Here is a 24,255-nt window from a genome sequence, read left to right on the forward strand (position 1 = left end):
GTGAGAGTGAGTAGGAGGCTGTTTATAAACTCATACAGAGTGATCAGGAGACTACAGGTGATCACCTATAGACCAGGGTTCTGTGGAGGGTCTTGTACTGACTGACCAGGAGATTGAGTTTGATTGAGTTTTTTGAAGAAGTAACCAAGAAGATCGATGAGGGCAGGTCAGTACACATGGTCTATATCGACTTTGATAAGGTTCCACATGGTTATCCAGGATCTAGGGAGAGCTGGTTAATTGGATACACAATTGGCTTGATGGTAGGAAGTAGAGGGTGATGGTGGAAGGTTGTTTTTTGGGACTGGAGGCCCATGACTGGTGGTGTTCCCTTGGGGTCAGTGCTGGACCCATTGCTATTTGTCATCTATATCAATGATTTGGATGAGAATGTACAAGGTGTGGTTGGTATGTTTGCAGATGACAATAAAATAGGTGGTGTCATTGACAGTGAAGATGGTTATCAGGATTTACAGAGGGACCTTGATCAGCTGGGTAAGTGGGCCGAGGAATGGCAAATGGAGTTTAATTCGGATAAGTGTGAGGTGTTGCATTTTGGGAAGACAAATGAGGGTAGGACTTTCACAGTGAACGGTAGGGCCCTGGGGAGTGTTGTAAGACCCAGGAGTACAGGTATGTGGTTCCCTGAAAGTGGCATTGCTGGTAGACAGGGTGGTGAAGAAGGCTTTTGGCACCCTGACCTTCGTCAGTCAGGGCATTGAGTGTAGAAGTTGGGATGTTAGGTTGCAGTTGTACAAGACATTGGTGAGGCTGCAGTAATACGAGAGAAACAAAGGACTGCAGATGCTGGAATCTAGATGAAAAAAAACAAGATGCTGGAGGAACTCAGCAGGTCAGACAGCATCTGTGGAGAAAAGCTCTTAAGAAGGGTCCTGACTCGAAATGTTGACCGTCTGCTTTTCTCCACAGATGCTGCCTGACCTGCTGAGTTCCTCCAGCATCTTGTTGTTTTTTCATTGGTGAAGCTACATTTGGAATATTGTGTTAGCTTTGGTCACCCTGCTATGGGAAAGATGCCATTAAGTTGGAAATAGTGCAGAGGAGATTAATGAGATGTTGCCGGGACACAAGGGACTGAGCTATGGAGAGAGGTTGAGCAGGTTGTGCCTTTTTTCATTGGAGTGTAGGAGAATGGGGTGACCTTATAGAGATGTATAAAATTACAAGGGGCACAGTCTTTTTGGGGAATCAAGGACTAGAGGGCATAGGTTTAAGGTGAGAGGGGAGAGGTTCAATAGAAACCTGAGGGGGAACTTTTTCACCCAGAGGGAATGAGCTTCCAGAGGAAGTGGGTGAGGCAGGTACATTTACAACATTTGAAAGGTACCTGGACAGGTACATGGATAGGAATGGTTTAGAGGTATCTGGGCCAAACACGGGCAAATGGGACCAGCTTAGATGGGAATCTTAGTCAGCGTTGACCAGTTAGATCAAAGGGCCTGTTTCCATGCTGTATGACTCTACAACTCTATGAGACTGTGGATGGTCTTCTACAGAGTGACTGAGAGACCATGGATAGTCTTGTACCAAGTGACAGGGAGACCATAGATAGTCTTGTACTGAGTCACCAGCTGTGACTGTTGACACAAGAGGTTCTGCAGATGCTGAACTCTGAAGCAACACACAAAATGCTGGAGGAACTCAGCAGCTCAGGGAGCATCTGTGGAGGGAAATAAACTATTGACGTTTCAGGTCGCGACCCTTCATCAGGATTGTGACTGTTAATGTGCAAAAACGAGTGCAGTGCAACCTGGAGACTGAGGGTCACTTTGTGGAGAGTGACACAGAGACTTGGGTTAACTGTGCAGAGTGACAAGGAAATCTACAGACCTGGAACATAAAAACCTGGAAAGATAACCAGGAGGTTGGGTAGAATATATATAGAATGACTGCCATTTTGGGGCTAGTGTGCAAAGTGATGAGGAGGCTGGCATAAACGTGCAGAGGGAGATCAGGAGTAATCCCATACAGAGTAAACAGGAGGTGGAGTAGACGAGCAGGGGGATGTGAAGGATTGGGGTGAAGGTCACTTTGTACAATGTGAATGGGAGACTGGGGATTTGCCTTGTTCTGACCAGAAGAACAGCCATCTTTGTACAGAGTGAACAGGAGACTGGATGTATTTGTACAAAATGACCAGGAGTCTGGGGTTTCTGTATCGACTGACCAGCAAACTACATGCATGAGAATGGAGGGACCAATACTGTGGAGACACAAGAGACTGCAGATGCTGGAACCTGGAGTAACAAATACTGTGGGGTGATCTTGAGCTGAGAGATTCATGGTTGCTTTATACCTAGAAAATCAGATGAGAAGGTCAGAGAGACAAGAGACTTTGGAGTATCCTTGTACAGAGTGATCAGGTAACCTATAGAGACAGGTAACCTATAGAGAGTCTGGGAGATCGGTAGCAGGTGTGCAGAGTGACCAAGAGATTAGGGTGCCTTGTACAGAGTGACCAGGAGAATGATCAGCCATCTGCAAACTGACCAGGGGTTTGGGAATACTCTTGTAGAAAATGAACAGGAGGCTGGGTCTAAGCTTGTACAGAGTGATGTGGAAACTCAGTGGAGGAATCGTATGTAAGGGCAAGTAGCCTGGGTAACCTTGTAATGAGGAACTGGAGATGGGGGTACATGCAGACGCCGGGCACACCCTTGTGATGGGCACTGTGCGCACACTGGGCCGGGCGCACCCTGTGGTGAGCTCTGCGTACACTGGGCCGGTCAGTGTGTGCAGACGCCGGGCACGCCCTTTGGTGAGCACCGTGCGCACACGGGGCCGGTCAGTGAGTGCAGACGCCGGGCACACCCTTGTGGTGGGCACTGTGCGCACACTGGGCCGGGCACACCCTGTGGTGAGCACTGCACACACTGGGCCGGTCAGTGTGTGCAGACGCCGGGCACACCCTGTGGTGAGCACTGCACACACTGGGCCGGTCAGTGTGTGCAGACGCCGGGCACACCCTGTGGTGAGCACCGTGCGCACACTGGGCCAGTCAGTGAGTGCAGACGCCGTGCGCACACTGGGCGGGGCACACCCTGTGGTGCGCACCGTGTGCACACACCGTCATCCCGGGCGGGACGTGTGCACAGGGCGGGACTGTGGCGAGCGCGTGTAGTGCGCGGGCGGTCTCGGGCGCGCGGACACAGGTGCGGGCGGGCGGTCTCGGGCGCGCGGACACGGCCGCGGGCGGGCGGTCTCGGGCGCGCGGACACAGGTGCGGGCGGGCGGTCTCGGGCGCGCGGACACGGCCGCGGAGGTCGGTCTCGGGCGCGCGGACACAGGCGCGGGCGGGCGGTCTCGGGCGCGCGGACACAGGCGCGGGCGCGCGCACGGCTGCGTCACGCGGCGGCAGCGATGGTGTTTGAGGCGTTGGTGGCCGACTTGCTGAATCGCTTCCTGGGCGATTATGTGGAGAATCTGGACAAGTCGCAGCTGAAGCTCGGCATCTGGGGAGGTAAGGACACCCCCCGGGACCGGCCCCCACCCCCCGGACATCGGCTCCCGGCCCCGGGACTCCCTCACCGGGCCGGGCCCACCCCTTCCCCCGCACCGGGAGTCAGCGGGAGGGGAGGGGAGGGGAGGGTGTGGGGGCTGATTGGGGGTGTATAGGATGGTCGGGAGTTTGTCGGGCGGGGGTGGGGGAAGCACTGAAGTGGGGAGGGCCCGGGGGTGGGGGGTGTGAGAGGTCGGTGGGCTGGGGGGACCGGGACCGGGGCCGGGACAGGGACAGGTCGGTGGGGGGTGTGAGCGGGCGGGGGGTTGGGGGGACCGGGACAGTTCGGTGGAGAAGCAGGCTGGCGACGTGTCAGGTCGGCACTTGTTACAAATTCAGATTGTGGTTTGACAACTGGAGCTGTTGAGCTAAAAACGTGAAGCTGAGACTTTGGGGGTAAACATAGAAAGAACGGTCCAGCACAGGAACAGGCCCTTCGGCCCACGATGTTGTGCCGAACTAATTAAGGCAGTAATTAACCGCCTAACTAAACTAATCCCTTCTGCCGACACAATGTCTGTATCCCTCCATTCTCTGCACATTCATGTACCTACCTAAAAGTCTCTTCAATACCTCCATGGTATTTTCCTCCACCACCATCCCTAGCAGCACATTCCAGGTGCCCAGCACTATGGGGGGGGGAAGACCTGCCCTTCAGATATTCTTTGAATTTACCCCCTCTCACCTTAAATGCATGCCATCTAGGATTAGACATTTCAACCTTGGAAGAAAAAGATATGGACTGTCTACCCTATCTACATCTCTCATAATTTTATAAACTTCTTATCAGGTCTCCCCTCACCCTCCGTTGCTCCAGTGAAAACAACCCAAGTTTGTCCAATCTTTTATACCACATCCCTCTAATCTAGGCAGCATCCTGGTAAACCTCTTCTGCATCCCCTTCAAAGCCTCCACATCCTTCCTGCGATGGGGCGGCCAGAACTGAATTCAATACTCTGATGCGGCCGAACCAGAGTTTTGTAAAGTTGCAACACAACTTCCTGACTCTTGAACTCAGTACCTTGACTAATAAAGGCAAGCATGCCGTATGCCTTCTTTACCACCCTTTCAACCTGCGTAGCTACTTTCAGAGGGCTATGGACCTGGACTCAGAGATCCCTCCGTACATCAACACTGTTCAGGGTCTTGCCATTAACAATGTACTGTCCCTTTACATTTGATCTCCCAAAGTGCAACACCTACATGGGTCGACACAACACCGTGGGCCACCGTGCTGTACGGTTCTGTGTTCTACCTCACATTTGGCCAGATTCAACTCCATCTGTCATTTCTCTGTCCACATCTGCAACTGAGCTATCTCCTGCTGTATGCTTTGATAATCTTCTACACGATCCACAGCACCACCTATCTTTATATAGTTTATGAACTTACTAACCCACCCAGCCACATTTTCATCCAGGCCATTTGTATGTATCACAAACAGCAGAAGTCCCAGTATGGATCCCTGTGGAACACCACTAGTCACGGACTAGAGTAAGTCCTGTTGACCACTACCCTCTGTCTTCTATGAACAAGCTAATTCAGGATTCAAATGGCCAAGTCACCATGGATCCCATGCATCTTAATCTTCTGGATAAGCCTACCTTTCCCTCAATGTCAGCAAAACAAGAGTTGCTCATTGACTTCAGGAAGAGGGGGCAGTGCACACACTTCTGTTTACATCAACGGTGCTGAGGTTGAAAGGGTTGAAAGCTTCGAGTTCTTTGGAGCGAACATCACCAATAGCCTGTCCTGGTCCAATCTCATCGACGCCACGACCATGAAAGTTCACAGTACTCCTTCCTCGTGAGGCTAAAGAAATTTGGCATGCCCCCTCTGACCCTTACCAATTTTTAATTGATGCACCATAGAAAACGTCCTATCTGGATGCATCGCAGCTTGGTGCAGCAACTGCTCTGCCCGTGACCACAAGAAACTACAGAGAGTTGTAGACACAGGTCAGCATATCACAGAAACCAGCCTCTCCTCCATGGACTCCATCTGCACTTCTCCCTGCCTTGGTGAAATTGCCAACATAATCAAAGACCCCACCCACCCTGAACATTCTCTCTTCTTCACTCCCCCCTCCCATCAGGCAGAAGGTACAAAAGCCCGAAAGCATGTACCACCAGGCTCAAGGACACTTCTGTCCTGTTGTTATAAGACTATTGAACTGTTCCCTTGTGATAGGATGGACTCTTGACCTCATGATATACCTCATTATGGCCTTGCACCTTATTATCCGCCTGCATTGCACTTTTTCTGTAACTGTAACACTTTATTCTGCTTTCTGTTATTGTTTTCCCTTGTAATACCTCAGTGCATTGTTGTAATGAAATAATCTGTATGGATGGCGTCAAAGCAAAGTTTATCACCGTACCTTGGTACATGTAAAAATAATAAAATTACCATGAGGGACCTTGTCAAATGCCTTACTAAAATCCATGTAGACAACATCCACAGCTCTACCCTCCTCAATCACCTTTGTCACCTCCTCAAACTCAATCAAATTAGAATGACACAACTTGCCCTGCACAAAGCTATGCTGACTGTCCCTAATTAGGCCATGGTTTCCCAAATGCTCAAATCCTTTCCCAAAAAATCCTTGCCAACAGTTTCCCCTACCACTGATATGAAACTCACCAGTCTATAGTTTCCAGGATTATTCATATTTCACTTCTTGAATAATGGAACACTCGACAGTCCTCTGGGACCTCACCTGTGGCCAGGGAGGACACAAAGATCTTGGTCAAGGCCACAACAGTCTCATCTCTTGCCTCACAATAACCTGGGGGTATATCCCATCAGTTCCTGGGGACTTATCCATCTTAATGTTGTTTATCTCAAAATGCTGTAGCATATTAGGACACACCACACTGATCTTGCTATCCTCCACGTCGTCCTCCTTGGTAAGAACCAACGCAAAGTACTCATTTAGGACCTTGTCCACATCCTTCACCTCCAAGCACATGTTGCCTCCTTTATCCTTGAGTGATCCAACCTTCTCCCTAGTTATCCTCTTGCTCTTGATATATGTATTGTATGCCTTGGGATTTTCTTTAATCTTGATTGCCAAGGACTTTTTATGGACCCTCCTGGCTCTCCTGATTCCCTTTTTGAGTTCTTTTCTAGCTTCTTTATAATGTTCAAGGGCTCTGTTTGATTTTAGCTTCTTAAACCTTACATACTCTTCCTTTTCTTTCTTGACTAAATTCACCACCTCTCTCATAATCCAAGTTTCCCTTACCTTACCATCCCTATCCTTCCTTCCTTGCTGGAACATACCTGTACTGTACTCTGTGCAGTTGGTCTTTAAATCCCTCCACATGTCAGATGTGAACTTGCCCAAAAACAGCTGTTCCCAATTAACTCTCCCTAGTTCCTGCCTAATACTCTTGTAATTTGCCCTGCTCCAATTTAATACTCTCCCGCAAGGTCCAACAGAGCCCTTGGGGATTATAAAGAAGCTAGGAAAGAACCTAAAAAGAAAATTAGGAGAGGCCATGAAAAGTCCTTGGCAAGTAGGATTAAAGAAAATCCCAAGGCATTCGATATGTAAATCAAGAGCTAGGATAACTAGGGAGAGGGTAGGACCACTCAAGGATAAAGGAGGGAACATGTGCTTAATAAAGTCACGATTGATCCTCTACCCCACCTCCACTTTTTCTTAATTCCTTTAGTGTGTGCCAAAGTCTGTTGATCTTGACTTTAACTATCTGCAGTCATCTGGGGTAGGAAATACAAAATGTGCAATCCTCTGAGTAATGAAATTTCCTTTCCTCTCAGCTCTAAATGCTGGACCTCTTATCCTGACACAATGCCTCCTGGAACTTGTATTCTTCAGCCTCTCAATGTTATTTTTTAGTTGCTTGTTTTTTTATCACTTAAAATATATTTTATTTTGTTTTAAAATGAAGATAATTGTATCTATGCACAACTTCTTGCCCTCTCTTTAAGTATGCTAACAAACCTTTGGAGAGTTGCTGTACTTTCTCAACCTTCTGTTGTAAATGAGCTTGTATACATTGCTGTGAGGATTCTTTAAATGATCCATGATATTGATTGTAGTCGGCTGAGGCCCACTTCTGTTCCTTGTGGCACACTAGTAATAACAACTTGTCAATCTGTTTATTCCTATTGGCTTATAAGCTTTGAGCTGGTCTTTTATCCATGCCAGTGCATTATCTTCAACTTGTTTATGTAAAGATAGAAGTGATTTGCAGAGCATTGGATCAAATGCCTTTCAGAAATACAGAAGGACATTGGATGGGATGAGTTTATTCTCACTGGAATGTAGGAGGCTGAAGAGTGACCTCACAGAGGTTTATAAAATTATAAGAAGCATAGATAGGATAGATGGTCTTTTTCCCAGGGGAGGAGTCTAGAACTCGAGGGCACAGATTTAAGGTGAGGGGAGAAATTTAAAGGAGATCTTAGAAGTTTTTCCACACAGTGTGTGGTGGGTATCTGGAACGAGCTGCCAGAGGAGGTGGTAGAGGCAGGTACAATTACAGTGTTTAAAAGGTTCTTGGATAGGAAAGATGCAGAGGAATATGGGCCTAATGCAGGCAAATGGGATTAATGTAGCTGGGCATCACATCTGGCAAGGATGAGCTGGCCCGAAATGGCCCATTTCTGTGCTGTACGATTCAATGAATTGAATAGTTATGCAGACTGCAACTGAAGTCAGTAACAATAACCATGAAGACAATAACAGAACTGAAAATATGGGAAATGCTCAGCAGGTCAGATCACATCTGTGGGAAGAGAAACCAAGTTAATGTTTCAGGTTGAAGTTCCTTCATCAGAACTGTATATTTTCTGTTGTTTTGTTTTGCTGCATGTCCAAAATATTGAAAGCCATTTTATTAATCTATTACTTTAAATTTTCCTCTTGAGCTTTACTTTTCTTATGTTTGTTTGAAATTAAAAAAAAGTTAAATTAATTTGTAATCATGGGAGACAATTACTAGATTTTGATTACATAATTGCACAGTCCATGAAACCTTGTTAATGACTGTTATTTTGTTTCAGGAAATGTGGTACTTGATAATCTGCAAATCAAAGAAAATGCTCTGGTAAGTATTTAATTATGTGTTGCAACTTTACTTAATTTTTTTGTTTGTGGAATGCTTTCTTTTCCTCCAGAGCATGTTGTGAGATTCCCAGTACTTATACTGCTTCAAGTTGGTGATATGGATTATAAAGTCAGCGTGCACAGTGCCTGGTGTTCATAATTGTTAGAGGGGCTATTGAATGTCTAAAATCAACATTAATGTAAATATTTCTTGCATCATGAATTATTGCATATCCATCTGTGACAGAAAAATATCAGTAAGACCAAAGCTGTTGTCATATTCTTTGTTCCCCAGTAACTGATTCCATCTCTCCTCTTGATGGTTGGTCAAATTTGACCCCAAGCTCAGCTTCAGACAATGTATCCGTGCCATTACTGAGATCTTATTTTTCTGCATGAAACATTGCCTGACTGCTTCTGTCAGAGCTCATCTGTGCTGAAACCCATACTTGTGTTATGTCCAGCATAACCATAACAGCGCAATAAGCTTGAGGGTATCCAAACTCTGCTCCCTTTGCCCTCTCTCTGACCAAATCCCATTACCTGTATGCACATTTCCGTTAGCTCTTGGTTAAGCAATACCATGATTTTAAAATCCTCATCATTGTTTTCAAATCCCTCCTATTCACTAGTATATCACTCACCCTTGGATTTTATAGCTGTGTGTTAGTTGACATTTGCGGTTCTGCCTAAAACTTATTGACCTCTCCGTTTTTATTCTTTTAAGATGCTTCCTAAACTCTGTCTCTTTGACCAAATTCTTGATGATCAATCTTAATTTCTTTTTGTGCAACTTGCTGTAGATTTTTGATGATATTGCTCTTGTGAATTGCTTTGGGGCCTCTTTGTTCATTCAAGATCCTCCATAAAAGTTGTCATATGAAGTCGGTTGAAGCTGTGCTTAGTGAAGATGTAAATAAAATTCATGGTGTTGTTCCTTGCTTAGGGAAAATAATGAAAGTTTAATATTTCCTCCACATGTTGTTGTGTGTAGCCTGTAGGTACATGTGTGCGTTTGGTTTGATATGTATGTGCTCAATTATTTTGGCAACTGTAGCATGCAAGCTAAATATTGTTGTTGATAGATTTGATGACTTATTTTCTTCTGGTCAGCTGAATTGCTCCTTTGTGATCAAAGCAGAACATAACGGTGATCTCCACATGTTCAAGGAAGAAAACAGTTTGGATAGGAAAGCTAATTTGTAAAATTTGGCTGCCATTTTACATGCTATAGGGAGCATGGCATAGTTTGAAATCTGCATCTGTGGGCAATAAAGTCGTATTAATTGGTAGGCAACTTGCAATTGATGCGTTTGTCATTTCATACATGGTTAAGGGCAACTTTCGACTTTGGTATGTTACATTGTGTGATGTGTGATAGTAATTGATGTTAGTATATTCCAGTGGTATGAGCACAGGTGTTGGATATTCAATTGATACCAGATAGGAAGGTTGTGGTAACGTCGGAAAGAATGCAGAAGAGATTCACCTGGATGTTGCGTAGAATGGAGGGCTACGGTTATAAGGAGAGGCAGGGTTTATTCTCACTGGAACTTAGGAGGCTGAGGGGTGACCTTATAGAGGTTTACAAAATTATGAGGGGCATACAGAGGATAGTCAGTCTTTTTCCCTGGGACAGGGGAATCTAGAATCAGAGGGCACAGGTTTAAGTTGAGAAGGAAGAAAATTTTAAGAAGATTTGAGGAGTAAATTTTTCACAAAATGTTGTGGGTATCTGGAACATGCTGCAGGAGAAATGGTAGAGGCAGATATAATTACAATGTTTAAAAGGCATTTGAACAAGTATTTGAATAGGAAAGGCTGAGAGGACAAATCGGGTTGGCGTAGATGGGCATCATGGTCAGCATGGATGAGTTGGCTAATGGGCTTGTTTCTGTGTTGTACAACTCGCTGACTCTTTGTGACTCTATGAAATATTTTCTCTAAATAATAAATTGTCTGACAATTAATATGGGATGTTGATGCAGTCATGGTCAGTTTCTGCCAACTGGAATATTCGTCTTAGAGTAACACAGCTTGGAAACGAGCCCTTCGTCCCAACTCATCTCTGCCAATTATGGTGCACATCAAGCTTCTCCCATTTGCCTGGTTTGGCCCATATCCCTTCAAATCCCTCCTATCCATGTACTAATTTAAAAAGAATCTGCTTTTATGGGTTTTACATTATTCATTTCCAAAACCAAATTTCAAGTAACTTAATTGGTGGTGAGAAAATATGCCTTGCAGAGTTGATAAACATTGTTTGAGTTAATTGGAATTAATATTATAAACTCTTATGCTTGGCAGAGCTTGGATTCTGGTCATAGGAAGCATTAACCTGCAGCTGAAAATATTGAGTTAGTGCTTACACTGAAGCACTTTGATGACAATTGTACTAGCTCAAGACTTGGCTTTATGTGGAGGGGTGTACAAATACTAGGTGATTATTCTTGACGTTGATGTGTGCTCTTTGTGACATCCAGAAAAATTGCAAGTAGGGTTTGGATGAACATCACAGAACAACTGAGGTTTTTGCTCCTTCCTCTGTGGTAAGAAAAACAGCCCTTTGCAGTACACAAAACAAAAAATATTGGAGATACTCAGCAGGTCAAAAGAGTGTATGTGGAATAAGGAACTGTTGGATTGATGATTTTTCTTTCTTTTTCAATCTTTTTATTGGTTTTCAAATTAGTACATATTAATATATCAATGTTTATACATTCAAAGAGATCAGGAGAACAATCATGACATAGATAATCATAAAGAACAATAAAGTATAAAAAAATCTGTAGATCCAACGATCTGTTAGTGAATGAATATAATATAAAAGAAAGGGATTTATTATAAAATATAAAAAAAAGAAAAAAAACCCAAAACAATAAGAAAAATCGGAAACAATATATCAAACCAAACTAAGCTAAAGAAAAAAAAATTTAAAAAAAACTGGACTAAAATTTCTCAATAAAAACAGAGCAATATTATGTCGTCAACTCCGTTCCTCTAAATTGAAAGGGGATCTATATCATGTGAAAATATTGAATAAATGGACTCCAAACTTCCTCAAATTTAAGCGATCAACAGTACCACTCCTAATTTTTTCCATGTTTAAACATGATATAGTTTGAGAGGATTGATGATTTTTCATTAATTTGAAAGGTTGATCTTATTCCCCCTTCGTAGATGCCGAATGACCTGCGCGTTCCGAGCAACTTTTGTTTTCGAGTCATAGAGTCATATAGCAGGGAAACAGGCCATTCAGCCCATCATGTCCACACTGACCACTGGGCACTGTATCAATCCCACCTTCCTGCACTGGGCCTGGGTGATTCAAATGCTTGTCTAGATACATCTTAAATGCTGTCAGCTACTCTGCTTTCAACTCTCTGTCCGGCAGTGCATTCCAGGTACTGGCTGTGCTCTCAGTGAGAGAGGTCCCTCTCTAAATCTCTTACCCCTTATATCTATATCTAGTTTCATCTTCTGTAATATGGGGAAAAGTCTCCTGCAGTTTACCCAGGAAAATGGAACTAGCTCAGGGAGACACCTTGGCCGGCATGGATAAGTTGGGCCAAAGGGCCGCCTTCTGTGCTGCACAACTCTGTCTCTATATAGTAGGTCCAGAGAAGTAAAGGCCAGTTGGGGGAGGGGGGCATCAAGAGTACGAAAAATGTAGGGAGACACTACAAAAAATTAGAAAGGCAAAGAGGGTCACAAAATATCACTGGCAGACAGGAATAAGGCAAATCTGAAAGCATTTTATAAAAGAGGATTGTTGACGCAGCCAGTTCCATTATGGGCACAACCCTCTCTACTACTGAGGACATCTTCAAGAGGTGGTGCTTCAAGAAGGCGGCATCCATCAGGACATGCCCTCTTCTTGTTACTACCATCGGGGAGGAGGTACCGGAGCCTTAAGACCCACACTCAACATTTTAGGGAGATCTTCTTCCCCTCAGTCAGCAGATTTCTAAATGGTCCATGAACACTACCTCATTATTCCTCTTTTGCACTTTTTTTTTATAACTTATAGTAATTTTTATGCCTTGCACTGTACTGCTGCTGCAAAACAACAAATTTCATGACATATGTCAGTGATAATAAACCTGATTCTGATTCTGAAATATATTAAATACAGAGGAATAACCACTGAAAGTAAGGCCCATTAGGGATAACGGGGCATTGTGTGTGTGATGGGTAGTAGGTTGATAGAACTGGGAGAGGGGAAGGAAAATGGGTGAGGCAGGTTGGAGGGGTGTATGGGAAAGGAGACAAAATTTGGGGGAACCAGAGGTAGATTGGAAAGGGGGCGGGGGAGGTGGGGAAACACTGGAAGTGAGAGTTAATTGACTTCAATGTTCATACCATTGGGATGTAGACTACCCAGGTGGAATATGAAGTTCCTCTAGTTTGCATTGGGCCTCCCCTGGCAATGGAGAAGGCTGAAGACAGACAAGTCAGTATGGGAAGGGGAGTTGAAATGGCATGCATTTGGAAATTTGGGATGGCCATTGTGGAAGGAGTGCAGATGCTTTGCTAGTTGGTTGTCTAGTCTGTGCTTGGTCTTGGAGATGTAGAGGAGGCCAGATTGGGAGCACTGAATGCAGTAGACAAGGTTGGAGGCGGTGCATGTGATCTTTGCTTCACCTGGAAAAGCTATTTAGGTCCCTGGATGGTGGTGAACTGAAGTAACAAGCGTTATGCCTTCTGCAATTGTAGGGGAAGGTGCCAAGGATCAGGGAGAAGTAGGTGGGGAGGGATGAGTGGACCAGGGAGTCACGGACGTAGTGGTCGGTCCCTGCGATGGGAAAATAATGGGGTGGGGAGGAGAAGATGTGGTGAGATCTTATAATAGATCGTAAGAAGCTGATAGTGCTTTTACCTTCCCACTGTTGACAGCCACTCCTGCTCCACTGGTCTTTAGTTCTCTGTACCTGTTTTTAGAGATGTAGTTATACAGCATAGAAACAGGACCTTTTGCCTAACGTGTCCACGCTGACTGATGTGTCTCCCTGAGCAAGTCCCATTTTCCTGTGTTTGGCTATATCTCTCCTATCCATGTATCTGTCTAAAACATTGTAATTGTAGTAGGTACAATTACAATGTTACATACCACTTCTACCACTTCTTCAGGCAGCCATTCCACATGCCCACCCACCCTCTTGTGTGGAAAAACTTGCTGCTCGGGTCCCCTTTAAATCTCACTACCCTGGGGCAAAAAAGACATCTGTGCCTAAACCTCTATAAGGTCACCCCATGGCCTCCTGCACTGCAGGGAAAACAGCCCCAGGCTATCCAGTCTCTCCTAATAGCACAATCTGTCCATTTCTGGCAACGTGCTTGTGAATCTTCTCTCCAGCTTAATGACATCCTTCCTATAGCTAGGCAACTAGAACTGCACACCATACTCCAAATGCAGTCTCACCAACATCTTTTACAGCTGTAATGTGATGTCCCAACAATTGTACTCAGTGCCCTGACCAATGAAGGCAATTGTGCCAGACTCCTTCAGCACCCTGTCTTATCTGTGTCGTGACTTTCCAGAAATTATGTACTTGTGCCCCTAGGTCTTTCTGTTCTCCAACACTCTTTGGGGTCCTGCCCTGGTTTAACTTGCCAAAATGCAACACTTTGCACTTGTCCGAGTTAAATTCCATCTGCCATTCCTTTGCCACTTTCCCAGTTAATCTAGGTCCTGTTGTAATCTTAGATAATCTTCTTCACTGTCCACTATACCACCAATTTTGATGTCATCCACAAACATACTAACCATGCCACCTACATTCTCATCCAAACTGTTAATATAGATGACGACAACAGAGGACCCAGCATGGACCCCTGTGGCAAACCACTGGTCACAGGCCTCCAACCTGAAAAACACCCCTCCACTACCACCCTCTGATTCTTACTACCGAACCAATTTTGTATCCAGTTGGCTTGCTCACCCTGGATCCCCTGTGATGTAACCTTGTAGACCAGCCCACCATGCAGGATCTTCTCATAGGCCTTGCTAAAGTCCATGTAGACAACGTCTACCGCTGTCCCCTTGTCATCTCTTCAGAAAAAACTCATGAGACATGATTTCAAACACGCAAAGCCATGCTGATTATCCCTAATCAATTCTTGCCTTTCCAAATGCAGGTAGATCCTGAATCCCGACAGTAACTTTCCCACCATTGATGTTAGGCTCACCAGCCTGTGTTTTCCTGGCTTGTCCTTGTAGCCCTTAAATAGAGGCACAACGTTAGCCACACTCCAGTCCTCTGGCACCTCACGCGTAGCTAAAGATGATATAATTATCTCTGCCAGGACCTAGCAATTTCTTCCCTGGCATTCCACAAAGTTCCAGGTTACCCTTGGTTAAAGCTGGGAATTTATCCACCTTTATGCACTTGAAGACCACCAGCATCTTCACTTTTATAATGCATGTGCATCCTCTTTTCTCTTTATCCAATCCTTGATGTCCCTCAATATCTAGGATTGGCCTGTATTGTTACACTTGGCATTCAACCTTACAGGAACATGATAGCCCTGAACTTTTGTTATTTTTCCTTAGAATGGTACCTACTGTGCAGATGTAGTCTTAACTGCAAGTGGATGCTCCCAATCTACCTTTGCCAGGTCCTGTCTTATTTTAATGAAATTGGCCCTGCTAGGATGTTGGTCCCTTTCTGGTTTAGGTGCAACTTGTCCCTTGTGCAGGTCTCACCTTCCCCAGAAAAGGTGCCAATGATCCAGGAACTTAAAGCCCATTCCTTTGCACCATTCCTCAGCCACACGTTCATCTGACCTGTCCTTCTCTTTCTGTACTCACCAGCTTGTGACACCAGAAGCAATCAAGAGATTACAACCTTTGGGGTCCTACTTTTTTAGACTGGTTACCTCGCTCCCTAAACTTATGTTGTAGGACCTCATCTTTTTTCCTACCCATGTCATTGGTACCAATACGTACCATGACTGCTGGTTGTTCATTCTCCCCCTTCAGAATGTCCTGTAGCTGCTCTGAGACACTTCCATTTCAGATTTCCAGTCGCTGTGGTATTATGCCCTTGATGGCATCTGACTTTACCATTGCATGTTTCCTGGAGTTCCAAGCACAGAAATCTTTCAATGAGTGAACAGGTTTTAAAAAAAAATGGAAATGTTTATTGAATGTTGGCCTTTTTATCAAGAAGAATGAATACAAAAGGGTCGAAGTTCAGTTATAGTTAAATAATGCTCTTGTTTAACCCATTTCGAGAACCGGTTTAGTCATGAGACCATGAAGAGGGTATAGCAAACATTCATTAAAATATCAGCATTAAATTAGAACACTTTGCATGTACTAAATGTAATCCTCTGAATGCAGAAGATTAATGGATGACTTAATTGGAATTGTAAAGATAATTAGATCAGTTCTTAGTAGACAAAAAGAAAATATTTCACTTGATTGTGTAATTTGGAACAGTGGAGCAGACTCACATTAGAAATCGGACATTTTGAAGAAAACAATCTTTCACGTAAAAGACGTAAGAATCTAGAAGGCTGGGGCTTGAGGGTCAGTTGGAATTTCCAAACTGAGATAGACTAAGTTTTGTGAAGGGAAAGGTCTAGAACTAGGAAATGTAGATAGCCTGAAACTTGCCCCTGATCTACCTGAATACAAACCAGGATTGAGGGTTTTAATGCCTACTCTGATTCATTCATATATGTTGTGGTACAGGGTCTTAACCCAAAATGTCAGCCATCCCTTGACCAGCTGAGTTCCTTCAGCAGTTTGTTTCATGCTCCAGATTCCAGCATCTGCAGTCTCTTGTGTCTTCTGATTCATTCATTTGTTAAACTCATGTCTGAGCGCTCATTGAATATCTTATCTACCTGTCTTAGAACATAGAACCGCACAGCACAGGAATAGACTCCTTCGGCCCACAATGTTGTCCTACAAATTAAACATCTAACTAAACTAGTGCCATCCTTGTACACAAGTTCCGTATTTCTCCATTCCCTATACATTCATGTGCCTATCTAAGCCTCTTAAGCACTTCTCTTGCAGTTGCTTCCACCACCACCCCTGGCAGCGCATTTCCAGGCACCCTCTACTCTCTGTGTACAAAAAAAACTTGCCCTGCGCATCTCCTTTGAACTTAGCCCCTCTTATCTTAAGTGAATGCCCTCTCATATTGACATTTTGACCCTGGGAAAAAGATACCGGCTGCCTACTTTATCTATGCCTCTCATAATCTTATAAGCTTCTAACAGGTCTCCCCTCCGCCTCCGCCACTCCAGAGAAAACAACCCAAGTTTGTCTAATCTATCCTTATAGCACATGCCTTTTAATCCAGGCAGCATCCTGGTAAACCTCTTCTGCACCCTCTCCAAAGCCTCTACATCATTCCTGTAATGGGGTGACCAGAATTGAATGCAATACTCCAGATGTAGCCTATAAAGCTTCAACATAACTTCCTGACTCTTGAACTCAGTGCCTCGATTAATAATGGCAAGCATGCCCTATGCCGCCTTTGCAACCCTATTAACTTGTGCAGCGACGTTCAGAGAGCTATGGACTTGAACCGTAAGATCTCTGATTTGTTGTCTTCCTGGCATCACCTGCTAACAGCATCATACAAGGATTTAACATAGAATCAAAGTAGTCTCACAGATTAGTCAAATCATATAGTAGGAAATAATATATTTGAAGATTAACCACTTGGTCAGAGTTCTGATGGTAGGGCTTAGGGAGTGAATTTCAGGACTGAATAGGTGAAGAGACAGTGATCTGGACAAAGGAGGATAGACACTGAAAATGTAGGGTTAGGGTTAACCAGGCAGTTTCCCAATATAAATGTGGATGAATATATAGAAGTATATAAAATAATGAGGGGTCTGGATGGAGAGAATAATGGGAGGCTTCAGCCTTTGGCGAAGGCGCCAAGGACTGGAAATCACTGGTATAAAACAAAGGGGAAGAGAATTAAAAGTGATTTGAAAATGTTTCTTAATATAGTCATTGAAATCTGGAATGCACTTTCTGCAGATGTGCCTTTGCCCTTCCGTTGTGGCCTTCAAGAGGGAATTGGTAATTGGTTTATTATAGTCACGTATAGGAGGTTCAGTGAAAACCTTTGTTATGCATGCCATCCACACAGATCATTTCACCACTTCGGTACATTGAGATAGTACAAGGTAAAACAATAACAGAATGCAGAATGTAGTGTTACAGTTACAGAGAAAGTGCAGTGCAGGCAGACAATAAGGTGCAAAGTCATGACGAGGTGGATTGTGAGGTCAGGAGTTCATCTTATTGTATAAGAGATCCATTCAACAGGCTCATAGCAGCAGGATAGAAGCTGACTTTGAACCTGGTGGTACTTACTTTCAGGCTTTTGTATCTTCTGCCTGATGGGAGAGGGGAGAAGGGAGAATGCCCGGGATGGGAGGGCTCTTTGATTATGTTGGCTGCTTTACTGAGGCAGTGAAAAATGTAGACAGAGTCCTTGGTGGGGAGGCTGGTTTTTGTGATGTGGACACAGCTCAACACAACTCTCTGTAGTTTCTTGTGGTCTTGGGCAAAGTAGTTGCTATACTAAGCCATGATGCATCTGGATAGGATGCTTTCTATGGTGCCTCAATAAAAATTGGAGAGGGTCAATGGGGACGTGCTGAAATTTCCTCAGCCTCCTGAGAAAGTAGAGGTGTTGGTGTGCCTTCTTGGCTATGGTGTTTACATGGTGGGACCAGGACAACTACTGGTGGTATTTGCATTTAGGAACTTGAAGCTCTTAACCATCTCCACCTCAGCACCATTGATGTAAACAGGTGCATATGCACTGTCCTGCTCCCTGAAGTCAATGAGCAGCTCTGAGGGAAAGGTTGTTTTCAAGACACCATGCCACTAGGCTCTCTATCTCCTTTCTGTCCTCTGACTCGTCATTATTTGAGATCTGGCCCACTATGGTGGTGTCATCTGCAAACTTGTAGATAGAGTTGGAACAGAATCTGACCACACAGTCATGAGCAAATAGGCAATAAAGTAGGGGGCTGAGGACGCAGCCTTGTGGGGCACCGGTGTTGAGGATAACCATGGTGGAGCTGTTGCTGCCTATCCTCACTGATTGCAGTCTGTTGGTCAGAAAGTCAAGGATCCCGTTGCAAAGGGAGTTGTTGAGTCCCAGGTCTAGGATTGGGTGAATATAAGGGGAAGAAAATTTTGCAAGGTTGTGGAGAAAGTGCAGGGTTGAAACAAGTGATTTGGTCTGGTAGGGAGCAGCACAGACACAGTTGGCTGAATGGCCTCCTGCATGGCAGAAACTTTATGACTGAGAATGGAAGTGAGCTGGTATAATGGCTCTTGTTTGGGAGGGTGAGGGTTATGCAGTTTCTGAAATATTCTTTTCTCTGTTAAGACACTTTTATGTGTTTAATTTGTATTTCTGTTAGTGAGTAAACTTGTCAAAGCATTGTGTACTTCACCAAAATTAATGGTTTATTGTCTCATTTCTTCTTCCCAAACAGAATGATTTTGATGTACCTTTCAAAATCAAGGCTGGACAAATAGGTATGTAATGATACAGTTACAGCTATTGTACAATTTTGCTTTCCTCTAACCATGACTTTTTAGTTAGGAATATTAATCATATGGCCAGAATCTTGCATAGTACGGATGGAGTACAAAGCGTCAGTAGCCACATCCCAATATTTCCTGTTCTGGTAGATATTTGATTGATATGGACTAATGTCAATACAGAGTATAATTTTCTGTATTGTCGATGAAATTAATTTCAAATTGATTTTACTGGACTTGAATGGCATTGCATCTTACGTTTTAATGTAACAATGCATGAAATTAAAGAAAAGGAGATTAAGATGCTTGGGACCCATGATGACTTGGTTGCTTGGACTCAGAACTGGCTTGTCCGTAGAAGACAGAGGATAGTGGTGGAAGGGTGCTATTCTGGCTGGAGGTCTGTGACCAGTGGTCTTCCACAGGGATCAGTGCTGGGGCCTCTGTTGTTTGTGATATATATATATATATATATATATATATATATATATATATATATATATATATATATATATATAAATGGATGAAAATGTAGGTGGGTGGGTTAGTAAGGTTGCAGATGACATAAAGGTTGGTGGAGTTGTAGACAGAGTAGAGGGCTGTCAAAGGATACAGCAGAATATAGATCAGTTACAGGTACGGGCAGAGAAATGGCAGATGGAATTTAATCCAAGGAAGTGTGAGGTGTTGCACGTTGGGAGGTTAAATGTAAGGGGAAAGTATAAGGTTAACAGCAGGATCCTTAACAGCATTGAAGTATAGAGGGATCTTGGGGTCCAAGACTGTAGCTCCCTGGAAGTGGTCACGCAAGTTGATAGGTTGGTAAAGGAGGAGTATGGTGCTTGGAATGTGCTGCCAGGAGCAGTGGTGGAAGCAGATACGACAATAGTGGCGTTTTAGAGGCTGTTAGATTGACACGTGAATATGCAGGGAATGGAGAGATATGGATCATGTACAAGCAGAAGAGATTTAGTTTAATTTGGCATCATGTTCAGAGTTTGTGGGCAGAAGGGCCTTTCCTGTGCTGTCCTGTTCTATGTTCTAAAAGGAGCTGCTTTCTTAGAACAGAATAGAAAATATTTGAAAAATAAGTGCACATGCTTTGTCACCTCCATTATTTGCCACATATTAACATGGAAACACTGATTGGGGAAACTCCTATCTGTTGTGATAATCTATTAAATAGAAGAAGCCCAACAAGAGGAGCAAATGACATTGCAGTGGCAGGGAAGATAAAGGAAGTCCCGAAGTATTTTATAAACAGATTAACATCAAAACATAGAAGTAAGTGTCGACCATTTGGCACTTTGAGTCTGCCCTGGCATTCGATATCAGCAGGTGAAAGGAGAATCATTTTGAAGAAACCTTTGAGGTCAAGATTTTAATTTAGTGATTATCGTAGGTTTGGAAAAGGGCAAATATAAAATAGGACAAAACAGTAACCAAGGAAAGAATATGACCCAGGAATATGGGTACAGTTGTAACCTGATGATCTAACTCTTGTACTTAGTGCCCCGGCCGATGAAGGCAAGCATGCTGGATGTCTGTTCGACACCCTGTCTAACTGTGTTGCAACTCTCAGGGAACTATGTACTTGTATCCCTAGGTCTCTCTGTTCAACAACACTCCCCAGGTCCCTGTCATTCACTGTGTGTGTCCTGCCCTGGTTTAACTTCCTAGAATGTATCACTTCACACTTGTCTGAGTTAAATTCCATCTGTCATTCCTTTGCCCACTTTCTCAGTTGATCTAGATCCCGTTGTAACCTTAGACAAACTTCTTCACTGTCCGCCAGACCACTAATTTTGGTGTCATCCACAAGCTTAATAAACCACGTCACTTGCATTCTCATCCAAATCATTAATATGTATGACAAAAAAGAGGGGACCCATCACAGAACCCTGCAGCACACCACTGGTCAGAGGCCTCCAATCGGAAAAATGCGCCCCTGCTACTGCATTCTGATTCCTTCCATCAAGCTGGTTTTGTATCCAAATAGGTAGCTCACCTGGATCCCATGTAATTAACTTTCTAGACAAGCCTATCATGTAGCCCTTATCAAATCTCTTGTTAAAGTCTCTGTAGACAAGGTCTACTGCTCTGCTCTCATCAAACCTCTTGGTCACCTCTTCAAAAAAAACTCGATCAAATTAGTGAGACAAGATTTCCCACCCACAAAGCCATGCTGGCTATCCGTGATCAGTCCTTGCCTTTCCAAATGCAAATGGATATTGTTTCTCAGTATCCCCTCTGGTAACTTTCCCACCACTCTTCTTAGGCTCATTGGCCTGAAGTTCCCTGGCTTGTTCTTGCATCCCTTCTTAACTAATAGCACAACATTAGCCGCCCTCCAGCCTTCCAGTACCTCATCTGTGGGTAAAGAAGATATGAATATTTCTGCCAGGGTTCCAGCAATTTCTTCGTTTGCTTCTTACAATGTCTTGGGATGCACTTGGGATTTATCCATCTATTTTGTGCCGCAAGAAACCAACACCCCTTTTGTAATGTCATTATGTTTCAGGACATCACTGTTCCCTTCCCTGAACTCCCGAGCTTCCATGACCTCTTTGATAAATACAGACAAGAAGTATTCATTTAAGACCTTGCCCATATCCCATGGCTTCCCACATAGATGAGCACACTGATCCTTAAGGGAACCTACTCTCCCCCTTTTGCTCTTAATATGCTTATAGAATATCTTGGAATTCTCCTTTATCTTATCTGCCAAAGGTATCTCATGTCCTCATTTTTTTCCTCTCCTCAATTTCTCTTTTAAGTGTGCTCCTACATCCCTTGTAGTCCTCAAGGAATTCGCATGATATCAACTGCCTATACCTGACGTGACTTCTCCCTTTTCCAATCAGATCCTCAATATCCCTCGTCAACCAAGGTTCCCTAATCTGCCAGCCTTGCCCTTCACTGTAACAGGAGCATGTTGCCCCCAAACTCTCCCTGTCTCACTTTTCAAAGCCCCTCACTTGCCAGATGTCCCTTTACCTGTAAACAAACTTTCCCAATCAACCTTTGCAAGTTCCTGTCTCATGCCATAACAATTAGCCCCCATTTAGGACTTTAAACTTGTGGACCTGCCCTGTCTTTTTCCGTAACTATTTTAAAACTAATAGAATTATGGTCACTATTCCCAAAGTGCTCTCCCTCAATCACATCAGCTATTTGCCCAGCAATTCCCAAGAGGAGGTTGAGTGTTCCCCCTCTCTTGTAAGGCCATCTACATATTGTTTGAGTAAACTTTTCTGTACACACTGAGCAAATTCTGCTGCATCTAATCCCTTTGCACTGTGGCTGTCCCAGTCAATATTAGAGAAGTTGAAATCACATATTATTACATTCCTATAATTCCTACACCTATCTGCGATAGAGAGAGAGGTATACAGGACAGAAACAGTCCCTTCGGCCCACTTGAGTCCATGATGACCATCAACTATCCACTTACACTAATCCTAGACTAATCCCATTTTATTTTCCCCACATTTCCATCAACTCCCTCCAGTTTTAATCAATCAACTACATGCTAGGGGCAAGCTACACTGGCCAATTAACCTACCAACCCGCACATCTTTGGGACGTGGGAGGAAACGAGAGCACTCGGGAAACCCGCATGGCGAATGTGCAAACTCCACACACACAGAGGTCAGGATTGAACCCACATCTCTGGCACTGTGAGGCAGCATACCAGCTGCGCCACCATCCCTCCCCTCATCATCATCATCTTGGGCAGTCTCTCAGTGTGGAGGATAACTTACTTCCAATTCTAGTTACGTGAGTTTTGGTCAACAATCTGCTGGAGGAACTCAGCGTGTTGAGCAGCATTTGTGGGGGGAAACAGTTATCAATGTTTCAGGTTGAAACCCTGCATCATGTGGGTTCTGAGGTTGCGGATGAAGCCAGTGTGGGATTCACACAGTCCTCCTCCCTTTGGGGCAGGAGGTACTTGGTGTGGGTGGGTGGATAGTTTATGAGGTGTTGGTGCACTCCTGTCACCAGCCTTTGGGTGTTCCCATTGCAGGGACTAGAGCTGCTAAGAGGCTTCCAGGATGCTCCTCTGTTTTGAGAGGTCATGGGCCAGTGATTCCCATGACACAGTGAGATATTAATTTTTTAAAGGAGTCTTTTTAAAACCTGTGTGTGCAACACTTCCTCTGTTCTCCTGGAAATCTTTTCCTTTGCTGGTGCAACATTATAACAGTTATAACACTCCTATTTTGTTAATTCTACATGTAATCATGACCCCTTATTTGCAACATGTCTGACGGTTATTTTGTCTTTCACTAAATGGCTTTGTCATCCTCTGTTATGGTCACTTGATCTTGTTTTCTTTCCTGCTTCCCCCCCCCCCCCCCCCCCCCCATTTTTTTCTTTCTGTATTAAAATATGTAAATAGGGGGATCTTGATCAGTGAAGTAAGTGGGCCAAGGTATGGCAAATGACGTTCAATTCGGACAAGTGTGAGGTGTTGCACCTTGGGAAGTCAAACCAGGGCAAGACCCTCCACAGTGAACAGTAGGGCCCTGGGCAGCGTTGCAGAACAGAGGGCCCAAGGAGCACAAGCAGATAGCTCCCCAAAATTGGCACCATAGGCAGACAGGGTCTCCCTACATATTTGCTCCTCTAATTCATGCTGGCTGTTGAGAAGCCTATAGTACAATCACGTCAAACTGATTACTCCCTTCTTATTTCTGAGCTCTACCCATAGAGCTTCACTGGACCTTCCCCCAGGAATATCTTCTCTAAGTACTGCCATGATGTTCTCCCTAATCAATAGTGCAACTTCCCCTCCTTTCTTACCTTCACCTCTATCATGCCTGTAGCATCTATACCCTGCAACATCGAGCTGCCAGTCCTGCTCATCCCTCAACCATGTTTCTGTAATAGTTATAATATCCTAGTCCCACGTACCTATCCTTTGCCTGAGTTCATCTGCCTTACCTGTCAGGCTTCTAGCATTAAAATAAGTGCAGTCCATCAGACTTTCCTCATTCCCTCGCTCGCCTCTGCCTGCTGGACTTGTTCGCTTTAACTATGTTTGCCTCAACTTTCTCATCTGCCACACCACTACTTTCCACCCATCCCCTGCCAGATTAGTTTAAACCCTGCTGAGTA

The 24,255-nt window shown here is 44.2% G+C and overlaps 1 protein-coding gene across 3 annotated transcripts in view; it reads left to right on the forward strand.

Annotated features, from left to right (window-relative positions):
* Nucleotides 1-3,139: 3,139 nt before the first annotated feature.
* vps13c (vacuolar protein sorting 13 homolog C) overlaps nt 3,140-24,255 on the forward strand; it is a 283,389-nt gene continuing 262,273 nt past the window's right edge. For 2 of the 3 annotated variants that reach the window (XM_052042365.1, XM_052042363.1), the window contains exons 1-3: nt 3,141-3,481; nt 8,555-8,598; nt 19,086-19,128. In XM_052042365.1, coding sequence (XP_051898325.1) covers nt 3,382-3,481; nt 8,555-8,598; nt 19,086-19,128 — 187 coding nt within the window. In that variant the 5' untranslated portion in view covers nt 3,141-3,381. Of the gene's footprint in view, nt 3,482-8,554; nt 8,599-19,085; nt 19,129-24,255 lie in introns of all 3 variants that reach the window. The other variant, XM_052042364.1, reaches the window with a different exon arrangement.

This window comes from Pristis pectinata, chromosome 32, assembly GCF_009764475.1.
Source record: "Pristis pectinata isolate sPriPec2 chromosome 32, sPriPec2.1.pri, whole genome shotgun sequence".
NCBI classification, from domain to species: domain Eukaryota; kingdom Metazoa; phylum Chordata; class Chondrichthyes; order Rhinopristiformes; family Pristidae; genus Pristis; species Pristis pectinata.